The following is a 16,617-nucleotide window of genomic DNA, read 5'->3' on the forward strand; positions in this document are numbered from 1 at the left end:
TTTTATTAACAGAATCATGGACAAGTGGTTTAGTGACTCCAGCATTTTTAATGAACTTGTACCGCGGAACTGCACCTATTTTAATGCTCCAAGGATGACAGAGTCCGGTGGAGGTATAGTGACTGTTTTTAAAAGCAGTTTTACTTGTAAACAGTTGCCTCTGGCCTCATTTAGTAGCTTTCAGATCAGCCTATTTGAACTCGGCAGCTCTCACACTGTGCTGTGTGCGGCGGAAGTACAACAAAAACTTTATAAATGACTTTTCTGATTTCCTGGCTGATATCATGCCAAGGTATGACCGAGTTCTCATTGTTGGTTTAATATTCATGTCTGTCGTCCTACTTCACCTATGGCTCAGTCATTTCTTAATGTTACAGATTCTTTTAATTTTGTGCAGTTTGACTGGTGCTATCCATGAGCATGGTCACAGTCTTGATCTGGTTTTATCTTATGGTCTACCAGTTTGTAATTTAGTGATTGGTGACTCATTATTTTCAGACCATATGCCTGTTTTATTTGAGATAATGCTGTCCTGTGCTAAAGCTAAAGCATGCACTGCAGCTCAGTTCTATCGTGTTCTTAACCCTTCTACTGCTGGTCAGTTTTCTTCTGTTTTTAATCAATTTATTGGTGTATAAAGTGCTTCATAAATAAAGTTGGAATGGGATGGTATGGTACTGTGGTCTTCACCTTCCAGGCCTTTTCCAGTTCCTCTCTGAGGCCCTGGTATTTCTCCAGTTTCTCGTGCTCCTTTTTCCTGATGTTGTAGTCACTTGGTACTGCTACATCCACCACAACGGCTTTCCTCTGTTGTTTATCCACCACCACAATGTCCGGTTGGTTCGTCCTTACCATTTTGTCTGTCTGGATCTGGAAGTCCCACAGAATCTTAGCTCGGTTATTCTCCACCACCTTTGGGGGTGTTCCCCACTTTGATCTCTTGGCTTCCAGTCCATATTCTGCACAGATGTTTCTGTACACTTTGCCTGCCACTTGGTTATGTCATTCCATGTACGCTTTCCCTGCCAGCATCTTGCACCCTGCTGTTATGTGCTGGACTGTCTCAGGGGCCTCCTTGCACAACCTACACCTTGGGTCCTGTCTGGTGTGGTAGATCTGAGCCTCTATTGCTCTGATGTTTAGGGCCTGTTCCTGTGCAGCCAGGATGAGAGCCTCTGTGCTGCCTTGAGTCCAGCTTTTTCCAGCCACTGGTAGGATTTCCTGATGTCAGCCACTTCAGTTATTTGTCGGTGGTACATCCCATGTAGGGGCTTGTCCTCCCATGATGGTACCTCCAGCACCTCATCCTCTGTTCCCCATTGTCTGAGACATGTATTGAGCACATTGTCTGTTGAGACCTTGTCCTTGGTGTATTTATGGATCTTGGATGTTTCATCCTGGACAGTGGCTCTCATACTCACTAGTCCTCTGCCTCTTTCCTTGCGGCTAGTCTCAGGGTGCTGGATTTGGGGTGGGACCCTCCATGCATGGTTAGTATCTTCTGAGTCTTAACATCCGTGGTGTTCATCTCCTCCTTTGGCAAGCTAATTATTTATTTATGTATTTATTTTTATTTCTAACAGACAGAAAAGACAATCAAGAAAGAAAAAAATAAAATAAAATGGAATGAAACAGACTACAGAAATAAGAGGTCAAACAAATTATTATGCCCAAGTGACAAGCAAATTTTATATGTTCTGTTTGAAAAGGAGCAGGTAGAAGATGTAATATCTTATAATGTCCTGCCCCTTCATACTTATCAATTTATAATCAATTAAGTGTCAAAACATCAAAACGAGACAACTTGTTTCCATTTTACATGACATTTAAAGATGTCCCATTATTTAAAAAGTATTTATATCATCAATAGTATTTACAGACTTTAAAACGGTCATCTTATAGAACATTTTGCAATAAGCTCCTTTTTAATCAGTTTTTTAAGCTGGTTTATATTTCTACTTTTTTGAACTCATCATTCAATCCATTCTATACATCTACTCCACGCACCGATAAACAAAAACACTGCATGGTTGTTCTAATACATTGTTTTTTAAATGTCCATCACCTCTTAAATTATAACTTCCCTCTCTGTCACAAAACATTTTCTGTATATTGGGTGGAAGTTGCTGATTTCTTACCTTAAACATGAATTGTACAGTTTTAATATTTCAGTATTCTGGGACCTTGCTGTTCTGCTTGGGTTCCCCAAGGTTCAGTTTTGGGCCCACTCCTCTTTTTACTGTACATACGCCCAATAGGTTTTATTTTTAATCGCCACAGTAAAGGATTCCAAAAAGGTTTGGTTCCCTCAATTTAGAAAACTCAAAAAACCACCTGCCTTATTTACCTTCCTTGTTCCTCGTTTAGTCAGAATGCTGGATTTGGGGTGGAGCCCTCCATGCATGGTTAGTTGTTTCAGAGTCTTAACATCCGTGGAGTTTATCTCCTCCTTTGGCCAACTAGCTATTCCTGCAGGATCTCTGATTACTGGTAAGGCGTAGCTGTTTATTGCACTGATCTTGTTCTTGCCATTGAGCTGGCTTCTCAGGACTTGCTTTATTCGTTGGAGGTATTTGGCTGTGACTCCTTTCCTTGTGACCTCATCGAGGTTGCCATTTGCTTGTGGTATTCCCAGGTACTTGTAACTGTCCTCAATGTCTGCTATTGTTCCTTCTGGGAGTGAGACCCCTTCTGTGTGGACGACCTTCCTTCCATCCGACCACACTTCTCTAGTCCGAATGACATCCCAATGTCAGTGCTGTAGATCCTGGTGGTGTGTATTAGTGAGTCGATGTCTCGCTCGCTCTTGGCGTACAGCTCAATGTCATCCATGTAGAGGAGGGTTAGGGTAACATTAATGGTGGCCCCATTCTTGAGTTGGTATCCGCAGCCAGTCTTGTTGGTGATTTGGCTGAGGGGGTTCAGATGCAGAACAGCAGTGGACACTTGTGCAAGTGGTTTGCAGTTTGCATTATTTATATAAAAATAAAATAAAATAAAAAACAAAACTGCAACTGCAAACAAATTTTGCAAGTGGTTTGCAGTATATATTTAAAAAAATAAAATAAATAAATAAAAAACTGCCCTGCGACAGACTGGTGACCTGTCCAGGGTGACCCCGCCTCTCACCCGGATCGTTAGCTGGAGATAGGCACCAGCAACCCTTCCTAACCCCACTAAGGGACAAGGGTGTAAGAAAATGGATGGATGGATAAAAAACTGCAACTACAAACCAATTGTGCAGTTTGCAGTATATATATAAAAAAATAAATGAATAAAAAAATAAAAATAAAAACCACCACTTGCACAAGTGTTAATCAAATGGGGCAGAAATCAAAAACTCTGGAAAGAATCATAATTCTTTCCAGGAAACTCTCTGCCCCCACTGCTGTTCTGCATAAGTCTGAATCCCCTCAGCCAAATCATCAACGCGAGCCATCCCGTCCTTCCAACCAGACTCCAGGATGGTGGCTCATGGGATCCTCCCGGTCAGAGCCGTCATGCACTCCCGCGACATCTGCCCCCGACCCGGAGTCGGTTAGGCAACTTCTGTGGGAGTGTAGCGCTGCTGTGGACCTGTGGGCAAAGGCCGGCTCCTTTCAATTCCCATACTTGCCAGCAACCCTAACCCTAACCCTTACCCTAACCCTACCCTAACAAGATGTTATAAACGAGCAATATTTATGGCAAAATTCCTCACAGATCATTTACCTTATTCAAGCTGAGTTTCTCTGACTCCGTCTGCTGCTGCCTTTATTCTGAGCCGATCAGAGGGGGAGGGGGTGGGGGGGGAGCGCTCTGCTAATGCGCTGTTGTGCGCCTTCAAAATAAAAGCATGCGAGTGGAAGATTTTAAAATTCTTTGCAATTGAGGTGAAATTATTGGGGGGGACGAATGTAACTCTTTCAATATTGGGGGGGGGACATGTCCCCCCCTGTCTCCCCCGCTTCCTACGCCTATGCTAAGGGGTATGCAAAATAATGTAAAACACTCATCTTAATCTGTACTAATCCCAAAAAACAGATAAGCTGGTTCTGAAAAATTTTGTTCAATAAGCAACAAAATTGCTTAACTGCAGAAACTCATGTGGAAGTAAATAAATCATCAAATAAAAAAAAAGTTCAGTGCAAATGTGCAAAAGCCTTTGAGTTGAGCTTTTTCAATGCTTCAGCAAGACAATGAACCAAAACGCACACTCAAAACGAGATTAAAAGCTTAAAGAAAAATACTTTTAAAGTTGCAAAGATGCAGTATATATGTATCTTGTGCAGTCTTGTGTGAATCTGCATGCGTCCATTTTTCTATCATGTTGCTGCTGGCACCATTTTCCTCCAATGAGAGACAATAACGGATAAAGAAAAAATTTAATCCTATTGTGTTCCTTCTAGAGCAGATTTTTGCCTTTGGAAAAAGAATCTTACTTAACTCTAACATCTAGAAAGCAGAGCAATCGAAAAATGGGCTAAAATATCAACAGGTGCACATATAAACCAAAAAGACCAAAAAGGAATATTTGAAGCTTTCTTATACATTGTGTAAATCTTAAAATCCTGAACCATGCATGAAGGGTTAATTATTGTTTTCCTTCTAGACTGGCCATTAAGTTTGAGAGTCCTGACCTTGTGATGGGCCAATGACTTTCTTCTTGATTGTTCTTATATAAAGTCTAAATAACTAGTATGATGTTTAACTTTTAAGCACATTTTTTAAAATAACACAGTAATCACTCTTAAAGATGATAGTTAAAATCACAAAGCATGGGCACCCCAAAGGTGTTACCATTTTGTGTTGTTTTGGTGTGTGACTAAAGTGAATGTGTTCCGAATTTAAATCCACATGGGAACATCAGACTGATGTAAAAGGTACACAAATGTCAAGGAGCTCCAAAGACAAATGGGGAAAAAAATCCCAGAAAATGATAAAAAGTCAGAAAGACATCTCTGAACAGGCTTACAACATCACTTTGGCTTTTGAAAGATTACATATAGAGAGGACATTGTGACCGCTTAAATCCATCTATTATACCATTGTCAGATTTACATGCACCAAGATAGATTACAACAGCATGAAAATAAGGAAAGCCCTAATCCTTTTTTATGCAGCCTCTTCCAAAGCTTGACGGGTTTAAGTTTTAGCCCCCTTTGTTTCCAGTTACATAAATGGAATATGAGTGGGGAGGAGGGAAAGCACATCCTCAGACCATCACTTTGGGAATGCTGGAGCTAAGTCTGCGCTCACGTGAACTCAGGTCAGGTCAAACTTGGTGTCAACACAGTCTTTGATCCAGGACACTCCTACTAATCTCTGCTCTCCCTGTAGCGCTGAGGAAGTTATAATGGATCATCAACAAAACTGTTCTCAGGACCCGCTGCCCTGTTCTGGCTCTGCTGGAGAGTTTCTAATTTGTGGTCACATGCATAACCCAAAACCAGAGCAGTAAAAAACACCAACAAAGAGATCCTGCATAGCAGCTCTAACATTTTGCACAAACCAAACTATTAGAGAACAGCTCAAGTGACAAAGTGAAATTTTCTTTGAGGGAAATGAATTCAAGAACCATGTCAGACACAAAGACAAATCCAAACAATTGAATCTCTTTCAAGCCATCACTTTTTGTTCTTTGAACTCCAGCGACAGAACCATGAGATGAAGGGCTCACTCTGACAAACACTTCATGCTGCACAGGTGATAAAAGCGATAATATTTCTATCCCTATCCGAGCAGGGAGTCTGTACATGAAACATTTTTTTTTCACTGTGTGATTTCAGAAAGAACTCACCTGTTGTTGTGGAGTTGCTGGAGGAGTTCCGCTTGGAGATGCTTGGCCGCCTGTTGAGGTCCAGGTCCAGATGGGTGACAGTGCGCTTATTGCCATTCCTATCGATGACTTCAGTAAAGCTTTTGGGTTCATCGGTGTTGCTGGAGTTGTCTCGATAGGAGTCTTCATCCTTATCTGAAAGTAGGACGATGCGGTGGTTAAGCTGTGGACTCAGCTGCTTGGAAGACAAGGGGGACAGCACAGGAGACATGCTTTGGAGGTTGTTGGAGGCCGGGAAAGATGTGTTGAAGACTCCAGCGAGGAAAGGTGAAGAGGGGCTCTTTGATTTGGATCTGACTGGTGCTAAGGGCTCTGCAGTGTGGGAAAGGGGCAGTCGTAACCCCTCAGGAAGTTTACCATTTTGTTTACCCACTTCAAGCCGGTAGTCTCCATTTTTCGTCCCCCACTCTCCAATCTCCTGTTTACTCCCACTGGACCCTGGATGTTGCAAATCTCCGTTAGCATTTGTGCGGCTGACATGGTGAACTTTACCTTCCACGTCCTGTAATTTTGCAACTACCCTGATGCCTGCGTTTCTTAGGTTCATATCACTGTCCAGCTGATGCTGAGCAGATTTGTTGACAGTTAATCTGTTTGCAGCTAACGTCTCCACTGCAGAATCAAACCTTGTAATGGGACGGAGGTTGCCCCCACTCTGTCGTCTGTTCAGGCCCTCTATCAGGCTACAAGAGGATGATGCGTAGCCAAGTTCACCGTCACATTCTGAGAAGTCGTTACAGAAATCCATGACGGGGTCAAAGTTCTGGTTGTCCTCCACGAAGTCCCAGTTTTCTTGAGTAGTCCGGAAAGGTTCCTCCACTGTAACGATGAGTTTACTGACTTCTCTAACCTTAGAGCTGCTTGGGGTGCTGTCAGACACATAGTCAGAAGCTTTTACCTTTGGGGTTTGCTCTGCTTGTAAAACTGCAGATGTGGATACTTTGTAGTCTGTTGGAAGCTCCACATGTGATTGTCCTTTTGTAGCTTTCTTTTTCATCTTAGTGTGTTGTAAATCCTCTGGCTTGTCGAGCTTCTTGCCTCCCAGCCTCTTCACCTTTTTGCTCTTAGCTGCACCCTTCTTACTCTCAGACATTGGGCAGTTGCTGTCGCTAAGAACCCGACCTCCAAGGTGAACTTCCTGATCTTCCTCGCACTCCTGGAATTTCATATCCTGGTTGCCCATCTTGACTTTGCTAGCACAATCCCGACACAGGGATAACAGATCCACCAGCAACTGGTGGTGCTCAGCCGCCAGCCAGCAGAGCTCGGCGACTGCTTCTTTTGTTGCCTGCTGGGAGTTGAAAAGTTTCCCTGAGGAGTCAGAAGACTGGCCTCTTTGTTTGGACACAGCCAGATTCTGCTTTCCCCAGTCATGGTCATTACTGCTGCTTGCTGAATGAGAGGTGCGGCTCTTGTATTTAAAGATGGGGGCCCGCCTCTTGGGAAAGTAGAGACTGACGTTGCTTAGCTCATAGATGGGTTCATAGAGAAGCAAGATGGTGTGTGTGCCCTCCATGATGGGTGCCATGCTAGTTATATTAGTCATGTGAGAAGGCACTGAGTGCAGAGGAAAATCTCAGGCTATTCATCATCCTGGTTGGATATTGTCCTAGAGAAAGTAGCACACAGAAACAAATCAGAAAGACATAAATTAAGAGACGGCACAGTGCATTTCTACTAAAAATTTCTCTAAGACAAGACATTACTTTACCAGAGCCAATTTAAGAACCACAGGTTGAACCTCTGCATTCAGCTGTCTAAGAGGACCTGGAGGCCAAAGAAGCAATAGCATTTTTTTGTGTGAGTCTAAATATATATGTGGGTTCTGTCAGAAACTTCCCACCAAAATAATCTGTGAAATGGACAAAAAAAAACTTGCCACACAAAATACAAACATAAACACATAAAACATTTTAATTGTAATAAGAACATGTGGAAAGTTTAAGAGTAAGGGTATTTCTGCAAGGTACTAGAAGTTGTGACTTAGCAACTCAGAACAAATGGTTATCTAAATTCCAAACTAATATAAAAAGCCCTACATTTGTATTAATTTTTTTATCATTTGTCAAAAATCTACTTGATCTAATATAGTTTGAAAACTAAAATATGTCCTTATAGTCAGTGCTCTTATTTGCATATTTATTGAGCTTTCAAAAATAATAGGAAACAAATTCTCAATTTTTAAGACTGTTTAGGAGCCTTGTAATTCACTTTACCATCCTGCAGGTAAAAAATAAATAAATAAAAAAATAAAAACACCAATGCACTATTGAAGACCATCTTAAAAACACCAATGCACTATTGAAGACCATCTTAAAAACACCAATGCACTATTGAAGACTATCTTAAGTCGTCTCACAAACTGGGCCCTCCACACTTTCCCATGAAACTAATACTCAACACACCCCAACCCTGCCATTTTTCACCACACTCTGTTTTTGAACAGTCTTCTGTCCTCAATTTACACACTGTCAAGTTTCTATAAGCACATAAAACATTTCTGAACCGCCACTCATCAACATTTTACAAGCTGCAGCAGGCAGAGTCACGCAAGGTGACGGGACATGCAAAAAGCCCCACGCTGAGATGCCTTCAAACATGATTACAAGCACAACCTTACATTTATGCTGCAAATGTTACCTCCTTTCAAATGTTTATGCCATAACATAATCCCGTGGGCCACTGTCACCTTGCAGCAAACGCGAGTATTGGTCAGCATTAAAATGGCAGCATGCATGTTTACAATATCCTTCCAGATTGGGTGGATCTACAAAACACTACAGCTGAAATCGACGCACATTGCAGTAACTTTATTGTAATTTGACATGTATTACACAGAAACTGCGAATCCTCCTCTTATGACACGTTACTATGCTGCAATCAATGTTTGAAGCTTAAAATGAAGAACAATCGTCTGCAACTACAGACGGTAAAACTAGCACCAGGGTAAAACATACACAGTTACTCACCCGGTTTGGTGGAAAGGCAAAAAAAATATTTCCTCACATCTCTGTTCTGCGGCCAGCCAATGCTCACCGCTGCTTCTCTAGACCTGCGTGCTGTGATCAACAGAAGCTTTGACCAATAGCAAAGCGTCCCGCTGGCTCCCTGCTCTCTGGTTGGTTGGGTGTCGTTGAAGGGGCCAACCCACAGTTTGAGTCGGTGCAGCTGCAGCTTGCAGGTAGCCTACGACATGAGATGATGGGAGCCACTCGGTTCCAGATGAACAAAAACGCACACTGCACTTAGCTGTTACAGTTACCATATAAAAGTCAGCGCTATCATACGCCGAAATCACAATCGTCCAGATCAACTGAAATTATACATCCACATTTAATTCAACTGCTGATGTGTCACCAAGTGTTGTGAAACAGAGACATCTAGTGGCGAGTTTGTTCATTAATCACTAGAATCCAATAAAATTGAATCAGGCATGCCATGTATTTAATATGACATTTTAAATTAATAAAGCGTGGCGTTATTGAATGGAAACATTAATAAACGAAGTCAACATGAAGAAATATAAATCCTCATATTTTACATTTTAGAGGAAATTTTACACGTTTTATTTTAAACTGGTCAAACCCCTTTTTGGTTGGCCTGACTTACAAAAACGTAATTGGTGCCAATAAATAATTTGTAAAAAAAAAAAAATCCAAGATGAACATTCCACAGGAAATCAAGTGCTGTTTTACTATTAATCTTATTGATTTTAGACTAAGTACACTTTTAAGGAATCCTTTTGTGTGCGTGTGTGTGTGTGTGTGTGTGTGTGTGTGTGTGTGTGTGTGTGTGTGCGTGTGTGTGTGTGTGTGTGTGTTTTGGTCTTCTTTTTAGGTCTTTGTGATTCAAAATCAAAGCTTTTTTAAATGAAAGACATGTATTTACTGTACACCTGAGCATAAACTCACAAACTTTAATGTTGAACCATAGAGAGGAGGTGAAAACCATTTGAGGAGCACTGACTGAGACTGAATCTCATTTCCTGGTGTTCCACCTACTTGCACTCTAGAGGATACATTATTAAACTGACAGAAAAAAAGATTTGTCTCTGATGTTTATCTTTAAATCCATCATGATGTGTGCAAAGCTCATCATTTATCATTTGCCAACAGAGGTACAGTGTGTGGGTTTTTAAAAACTCAATATGGCTTTATTTATATAGCCTTTCTCAAACTTCATTGAAATTTAAGGTGCTGAACAAAGGTGCAAAAGAAAACGGACATTGCTATAAAATGTATTAAAACACGAGTCAGTTTTGAAGAAAAAGATTACAGTGCATTAAATTTTCTGACAGACTAAAATAGATCAAAAAAAGAAAAATAGAGTAAGAATGTTAAAGTGTACGACACTAAAAGTTAAATAAAATACACAATAAATCTGGGGAAAACAAGCTCAAGAAAGTCGGAGCTGAATATTACTCTTAAGTATGTAATGGTTTTTCTGGGACGCTAAATAATTTTTAACTCTTGTAGCCAGGAAGGAACTAACCTATTTTCTACTAAACTACAAATTTTACAGCAGGACAGAAAAATAACGCTTATAATGAAGAAACAGAAAGTAAGCACAGTGATAATTTTTAACTAATTTAATCATTTCTGATGCTTTCAATGTGCTATAAGTGGGTTTGAAATACATGCTAGTAATACTTTTGTCCTGATTTGACTCCTGCATAGCAGTAGTTGAGATGTTTAAAGTTACTTTTGAAAAGGAAATTATATTTTTTTAGCATAAAACAGTCTATTTCCACATAGTTAAATAACTTGATAGGCCTCACATATGGAAGTAATGTGTCTGATTGCTATGAGTTCCACTTCATGAACAGAATCACTGAAAGAAATTAAGTTTTTCAATATCTAATTTGTTCAGATGTATTCATATTGAGTAAACTATCAAATGTTATTACACTTAATTTGTGCATTTGTGCATTCTTGTCTTCAATTTTACTTTAGAAAGCAAGGTAACTTAGTCAAATGTTATTTGTTGTGTCAGCTGAAAATAAACCATACATAATAAATGCTTGATGGAATGTTTATACATATTCACAAACCATTTTCCTTTGTAAGAAGCAGAACAGAGAGACAACTTTTGTATGGACCATTGCTACACTGAACATTAAAAAGCTCCATGTATAACTTCTAACTTGAACACTTTAACAAGCACTTCCATAAAGTCATTTTTCACTTTGCACTTAAAAATACTTTGTGATAGCTTAAACCACCATACATCATCCAGAATAATTTGATTTAATTTGTGCTTTGAGTTTCACTTTATGAAAGAGTCACTGAAATAAATTACGTTTTTTACTATCTAATTTACACAGATGTATTCACATTGCATCAAAAAAATAAAATAAAATAAAAACAAGGCTAAAGACGTAGCCCTACAGTAAAGCCGGGTCCTAAGCAGTTCCTAATTTAGGCAATAGAGGGCAGCATTGCATCATGGAAGCATTTATTTATACTGAAGCTCTGGAAAGAGGTGAGTTTTGTTGTGGCGGCAAGTTAGATCAGTTTGTCTAAAAAAAAAATAAGATAAATATTTCTTTGTATTCATTATCGATTAATTGAGTTTAATGTGACTTCATTTGTAAGTGATAGATCATTTTGAATCCAAAATAAAATGTCATTTTTTAAATATGTGTGTTAGTTGTATTTTCAAAATGTTAAGAATAAAAATGTTAAAAACGTACAAACAACATTCTCACTAGGCACAAGTAATTTCAGAGTGAATTAATAACAATAATAAAAAAATGGTTCATGTGTTAGAAAAGGAAATAATGCATTCTCTGCTCAGAGATGTGAAGACATTTCTGCAGATAGCATTTTAAGTCATCTCTCTCTCTCTCTCTCTCTCTCTCTCTCTCTCTCTCTCTCTCTCTCTCTCTCTCTCTCTCTCAGGCTTGCAGCGGAGCAGCGGTTGTGCAGCAGGAGCCTGTGTGGGAGCAGCAGGGCGCTGACCATGGTGCTGATCTAGACTCTTAATGGAAATAGCACCTTCTGTGAGTTTCCTGCTGGAAATTCCTCCTCAGCAGGCTGCTTGTCAGATAGGGCGGGGGAAAAAAACCCAGCTTCGCCTCCCCGTGCTAGACTCCATTCAGTCGCTAATTGTTTAAATATTCGCGCTTTCACTGCCGTGTCGATAAGCATTGACGGTGACGTCGAAGATAAAGAACCCCGGTGGCCGCTGTTTCTGCGTTGCGCCGTCCCCACCGATGCTGACACGCACTCCTCCGCCGGGCGGCGAGCGGGGCGTAAGCACACGGGCTTGACTGACACATGCTGCAGTATTCTCCCCGCTGTATGGCCGTGGATTAGCTGTATGCTAATATCGACAAGGGGAGCGGAGCCAGCGGAGTCTGAACGGGCTCCTTTGCAGCCATGGCTGAAGGCGGAGAGGGAGAGGATGAGATCCAGTTCCTCAGAACTGTAAGTAGCCACAGTCACATTTCCTGCTGCTCATCCGGTGCCTGAGGAATTTTGTGGTGTCCAGTCTTTCATTTATGGGACTAGGTGGTTATTTCAATTGATAACCTGTCATTGACATGCTGTTTTCATCAGGCAGCCTTTGATAACCCTCTGCCTGTTCGCAGATCTTACAGGCGGTATATTCCTCTATTGTTTTGCGCATGGCTCGCTGTCAGCTATTGTCTTTTCCTGCAGTCTCTGTTTAAAGAAGTTATCAAGAGCAATATTTCGGATGTGGTGAACTTGGCTTTTTGCACCTCGCTGCACCCTTGTCCTCATGTGCTCACAGCTTTTACTCAAGCACATTTGGATTTGACTTGAAATAAAAGAATTTGAGATCTGCTTAGAAATACTTGAGGGGGAAAAAAAAAGCGTAGTACTGAAGCCGGTTTTTAATGCATTGTGCTGCACTGGCTGGGTAAGCTGCCTGTCCCAGCAGTAACCCCAGGGGTTCTTGCAGCATGAGCTAAGAAGCACATTTCCTAATAAAAACTAGTCCTTATGGCTCATGCTGTTTTACTTGTTGGATTCGGAGTCAAAATAAATACATTTATAAAAAGATAGAGTAGCGCTTAAAATAACAGTACAACATGGGTGGCATTGTATTTAAGCAAACAATTTACTAGAGAGCAGTAGAATAAGGGAAACCAACAGATTTAACAGACATGCATCCGGCTGATCTGTGTTGAATCGTCAGTTGAAATCTGAGCAGATAATGAAAAGGTAGCAATGTTTGGCTTAATCAGTGCAATGATTCTGTGAGAGAAACAGATGTCACACAGACCCCTTATCTAAAGACAAGTCAGAAAACATACATGCTCGTTACTGTAGCACCGCTTGCAACACTGTTGCCTTGCAGTAAGAAAGCTCCGGGTTCAGATTCTGGCCTGGGGTTTAAAAGTTCTCCCTGTGGGAGTCTTCTCTACAGGCTGTCTGACTTACAGTCTAAAAATTCTGACTTTTAGGTTAATTGGTCTGTCTAAATTGCTCTTAGGTATGAGTGTGTGTGCGCAGATCAGATGGAATACATTCAAATACTTGAAGATGTCACGGCGGAGAAAATTCCATTTTAAATTGATGTTTCAACAAGACTGCAACCCCAATTACATCAATAAGTGAGCAGCGTTTTGGTTCTAGGCCAACAAGGTTTATGCTTTTGAGTGGCCAGCCCAATCCGCAGACATTTTTCTTTTAAAAAACTTGAGGGGTGACATCAAAAACAGTGTTTTTCTGAGGGAAAACCAGGAAATGTAAATGAAACCTGTGATGCAGTCCGATTGTCATGGGCTAGAACATATGCTTATAGGTGCCAGAAATTGATCATGCAACAAAGTTGTGGTTCAGTTTTCAGAAACATGGGTTTAAATCCTAATATCAGTTCAATAGTTCATAAGTAAAATAATTCAGAAAACAGTTACAAATTAAATGAACTAAACAATTAAAACTTAAAGAAAAATGCAATATTTCTATTCTTTACCACTTTCTGTTGATGGACAACTTCATGTTTTGATGTGGAAAACAGCTTGAAGTATTCCTAGTGCTCTTTTTAAAATGAAAATATGGATTGTAAGCTTCACCTGAATTTTTTTATACATGCTGATGCTGCTATTGTTTTAAACAAGAATATATTTCAAAACTTAAACGGGCTTCAAATCATTGTTAACCAGCACCGCCATGGAAGCACTTGTGGTTTGGATCAAGTGCGTTTCTTTTGCGGAGATTTAGCGTTTAAGTCTGCGTAAACGCTAAACACTTACAAAGATTGACAATTTGAGACGCATCAGGGCCGAAAATGTATGCTTATACAGGATAGACAAAAGAGCCAAGAGCTGGAGGTCTTCCAGAGAGGCCCCCCGAGATAGTAGGAGGTGTTTGGTTGCACATATCACAAGCACTGCTGCTTGTGGTCTCTCTTTATTAAGCTGCTCACAGATGCGCAACCTGCTGCGTACTGAACCAACCACTGCATCACTGCTCTTATTTTATTTATTTTTTTTACCCAAGCCACGGCCAGATCCTCTAATTTAATTAACATTTTTGAGTCTTACATCAGGCTGCTTGCTTTAAACAAAAAATCCCCAGTATGAAAAGGGCAAGTGAACATAAACATTATCAGAAGGACACTATGGGTCGGTGAAAAATAACATATCTTTAGTTTACAAGGCAGCTAGAATAAAATCAATACTTACCAGCAAGTTGTGACCTGGTTTGCTCTTTATCAAGGTCGTTGCTAGCTAAGGCAAAAATAAAACACCTGTTCTATGTTAACTTAACATAAAACGGGTAACACAGGAACTATCTTCCACCAAGCAGTACATTCATTTGTTATGAAATGGTGAAACAAAGAAAGCAGTGAAAGGTTACAAAAAATAATAAAGGAGAAAAACATAAGAAAGAAAAAATCAAAATGCAAATGTAAGAAAAGAAATGTGAATAAATAAAATAAGAAAATATGTGGATAAATAAAGAAAACGCATCCACCTCCATGCTTTGGAGTTCCTTTTAGAATGCTGCACTTGGGTTATGTGTCCTCCTTTTTATGTGTCTATATGACTGAGTTTTATACTATTCTGCTCAAAGAACATGTTTCCTGAGATGCTGGTCTTTACTTTTGTGGCAAACTTTGAACTTCTGACCTTTGTGTTTATTCTACCAAACCAAAAATTTTCCTCCTTGCACACTTCCCATGGATCTTAAACTTATGCTGTATCTTAAATGTGCTGCATAAGACATGCACGTTCATATCAAATGCACGTGCATGGTGTGCACGTGCATGAAGACCTGGTGTGGGTTTCTGACATCGTAGTGTTTTTGGAGATGGTCTTCTTTCTGAAGGCCTGAGACTGCTCTTTCAGTCTCTATGGAACTGTGGTGTTCACTCTCACTTAAACAGTCAGGAATGCGCCAACCAAATGTATTTAAACAAGGCAAAGCCTCTTTCTAGATACTGAGTAATTATGTTCATATATGAAATGCCTATGTGTGATTTTACCTATTTTAGGTTCAAATAAATGTTTGGGTGTCATTTATTCGTCAATAGAAACAAATGTCCTTATCTTTCTTTTTCTATCTTTTGCAAAAACATATTTTAATCAGCTTTAATTGTGTGGTTATACCACTTTAAATGTTCAGGACAAATATGTTAGAAAAACACAAAACCTTTCTTAAGCTCTTTTGACAACTATGCATCAGTCATTTCTTTAACTCTAGTGTATATCACGCCATTTCATATTTCACATTTTGCCTTTCCTGTTTGACAAGTGTTTTATTTAATGGACAGAGGAACTATTCGGGCCCTTGATTTCAGATTTAAAATCTGTTCTAAACTGGCTTTTCCAGAGCCAGACTCAGTTTGAATAAGGGAAGCAAAAAGTGTCAGCCCGTTCCTTATTGAACCAGCTGGTAACATTCGGACTATTTTTCCAGATAGACAATGAGTTTTCAGATGTACCTTCCTTTTTCCAAGAAAAATCTGATACTTCCTGCTTATTTTTTTCCCCTGCAACGACACAACCTTTTAAGCGCAGCACAGAGAGGTCAACACATCAGCATGCGTGCCACTTCAAATAGAGCTGACATTTCAGCATCATTTCTTCTCTTTAAGGGCCTTGAACTTAAATGCCACACACAATGCAAGCTACTTTCTTCTTCAGCCAGCTGTGGTTGTTCTAAATTTATCTGTTTTGGTTCAATTTGTCAAATTCATGAAAAAATAAATTAAAAAAAGCCCTTCAGTTCTTGCTGTGGGAGAAGAAAACATGAGAAAACCAATATGAACCAACAGAAAACTCCAGTTGCTTTGGAAAAGCTGGCTTTAACAGCTTGTTGCATTTCTCCACAGCAAATCAGCTGATAGACTGGATGGTGTTTGGGAGTTTTAAGTGTGCAAAGTAGTGTGTGGTGAATGCAAATGCAGAGCTGTTGCCGTGTGGCGTAGTCAGGCTGCACCAGACATGCCACGGCAGAGCACAGCAAAGAAATTATTCATCATCTAAGCAAGACGCACAGCATAACAGTTGAGGGTAGAGAAGAGGAGCATGCATCCAACCTCAGCATATGAATCCGTTCATAATTTACGTGTGCAAAGTCATTCCTTTAACCCTAGCTTAAGTCAGTTTTATGGAAAAATACCACAAATTCCCTCTTCCAACAAATGCATGGAGACACATCTTGCCTTTACATTTTGTGGGCATGTAGCTAATATTAAAATGTTTACCATTATTGGAATTGGGGAATGTGATGAAGGAGTTTTCAAACTGTCTTTTCTCTAACAACACAAAGTAATTTCCCTGGAGTGGAAGCAGAAATTACCCCTACCGGACCGCTGCCTAT

General features: G+C 40.1%; 2 protein-coding genes across 6 annotated transcripts in view; one reads left to right on the forward strand and one right to left on the reverse strand.

The window, feature by feature from the left end:
• The window catches only part of LOC103458527 (formin), a 66,219-nt gene extending 57,192 nt beyond the window's left edge, over window positions 1-9,027 (reverse strand). For 3 of the 5 annotated variants that reach the window (XM_008399419.3, XM_008399418.3, XM_008399416.3), the window contains exons 1-2: window positions 8,788-9,027; window positions 5,780-7,427 (exon numbers count right to left, since the gene is read on the reverse strand). In XM_008399419.3, coding sequence (XP_008397641.1) covers window positions 5,780-7,364 — 1,585 coding nt within the window. In that variant the 5' untranslated portion in view covers window positions 7,365-7,427; window positions 8,788-9,027. Of the gene's footprint in view, window positions 1-5,779; window positions 7,428-7,529; window positions 7,586-8,787 lie in introns of all 5 variants that reach the window. The other 2 variants (XM_017302554.2, XM_008399420.3) reach the window with 2 other exon arrangements.
• A 2,703-nt stretch (window positions 9,028-11,730) lies between these two features.
• LOC103458525 (ryanodine receptor 3) overlaps window positions 11,731-16,617 on the forward strand; it is a 108,702-nt gene continuing 103,815 nt past the window's right edge. Inside the window, exon 1 of the mRNA XM_081603659.1 lies at window positions 11,731-12,246. Coding sequence (XP_081459785.1) covers window positions 12,199-12,246 — 48 coding nt within the window. The 5' untranslated portion in view covers window positions 11,731-12,198. The remainder of the gene's footprint in view (window positions 12,247-16,617) is intronic.

Source organism: Poecilia reticulata, chromosome 22 (genome assembly GCF_904066995.2).
Source record: "Poecilia reticulata chromosome 22, P_reticulata-male-v2, whole genome shotgun sequence".
In the NCBI taxonomy this organism is placed as follows: Eukaryota; Metazoa; Chordata; class Actinopteri; order Cyprinodontiformes; family Poeciliidae; genus Poecilia; species Poecilia reticulata.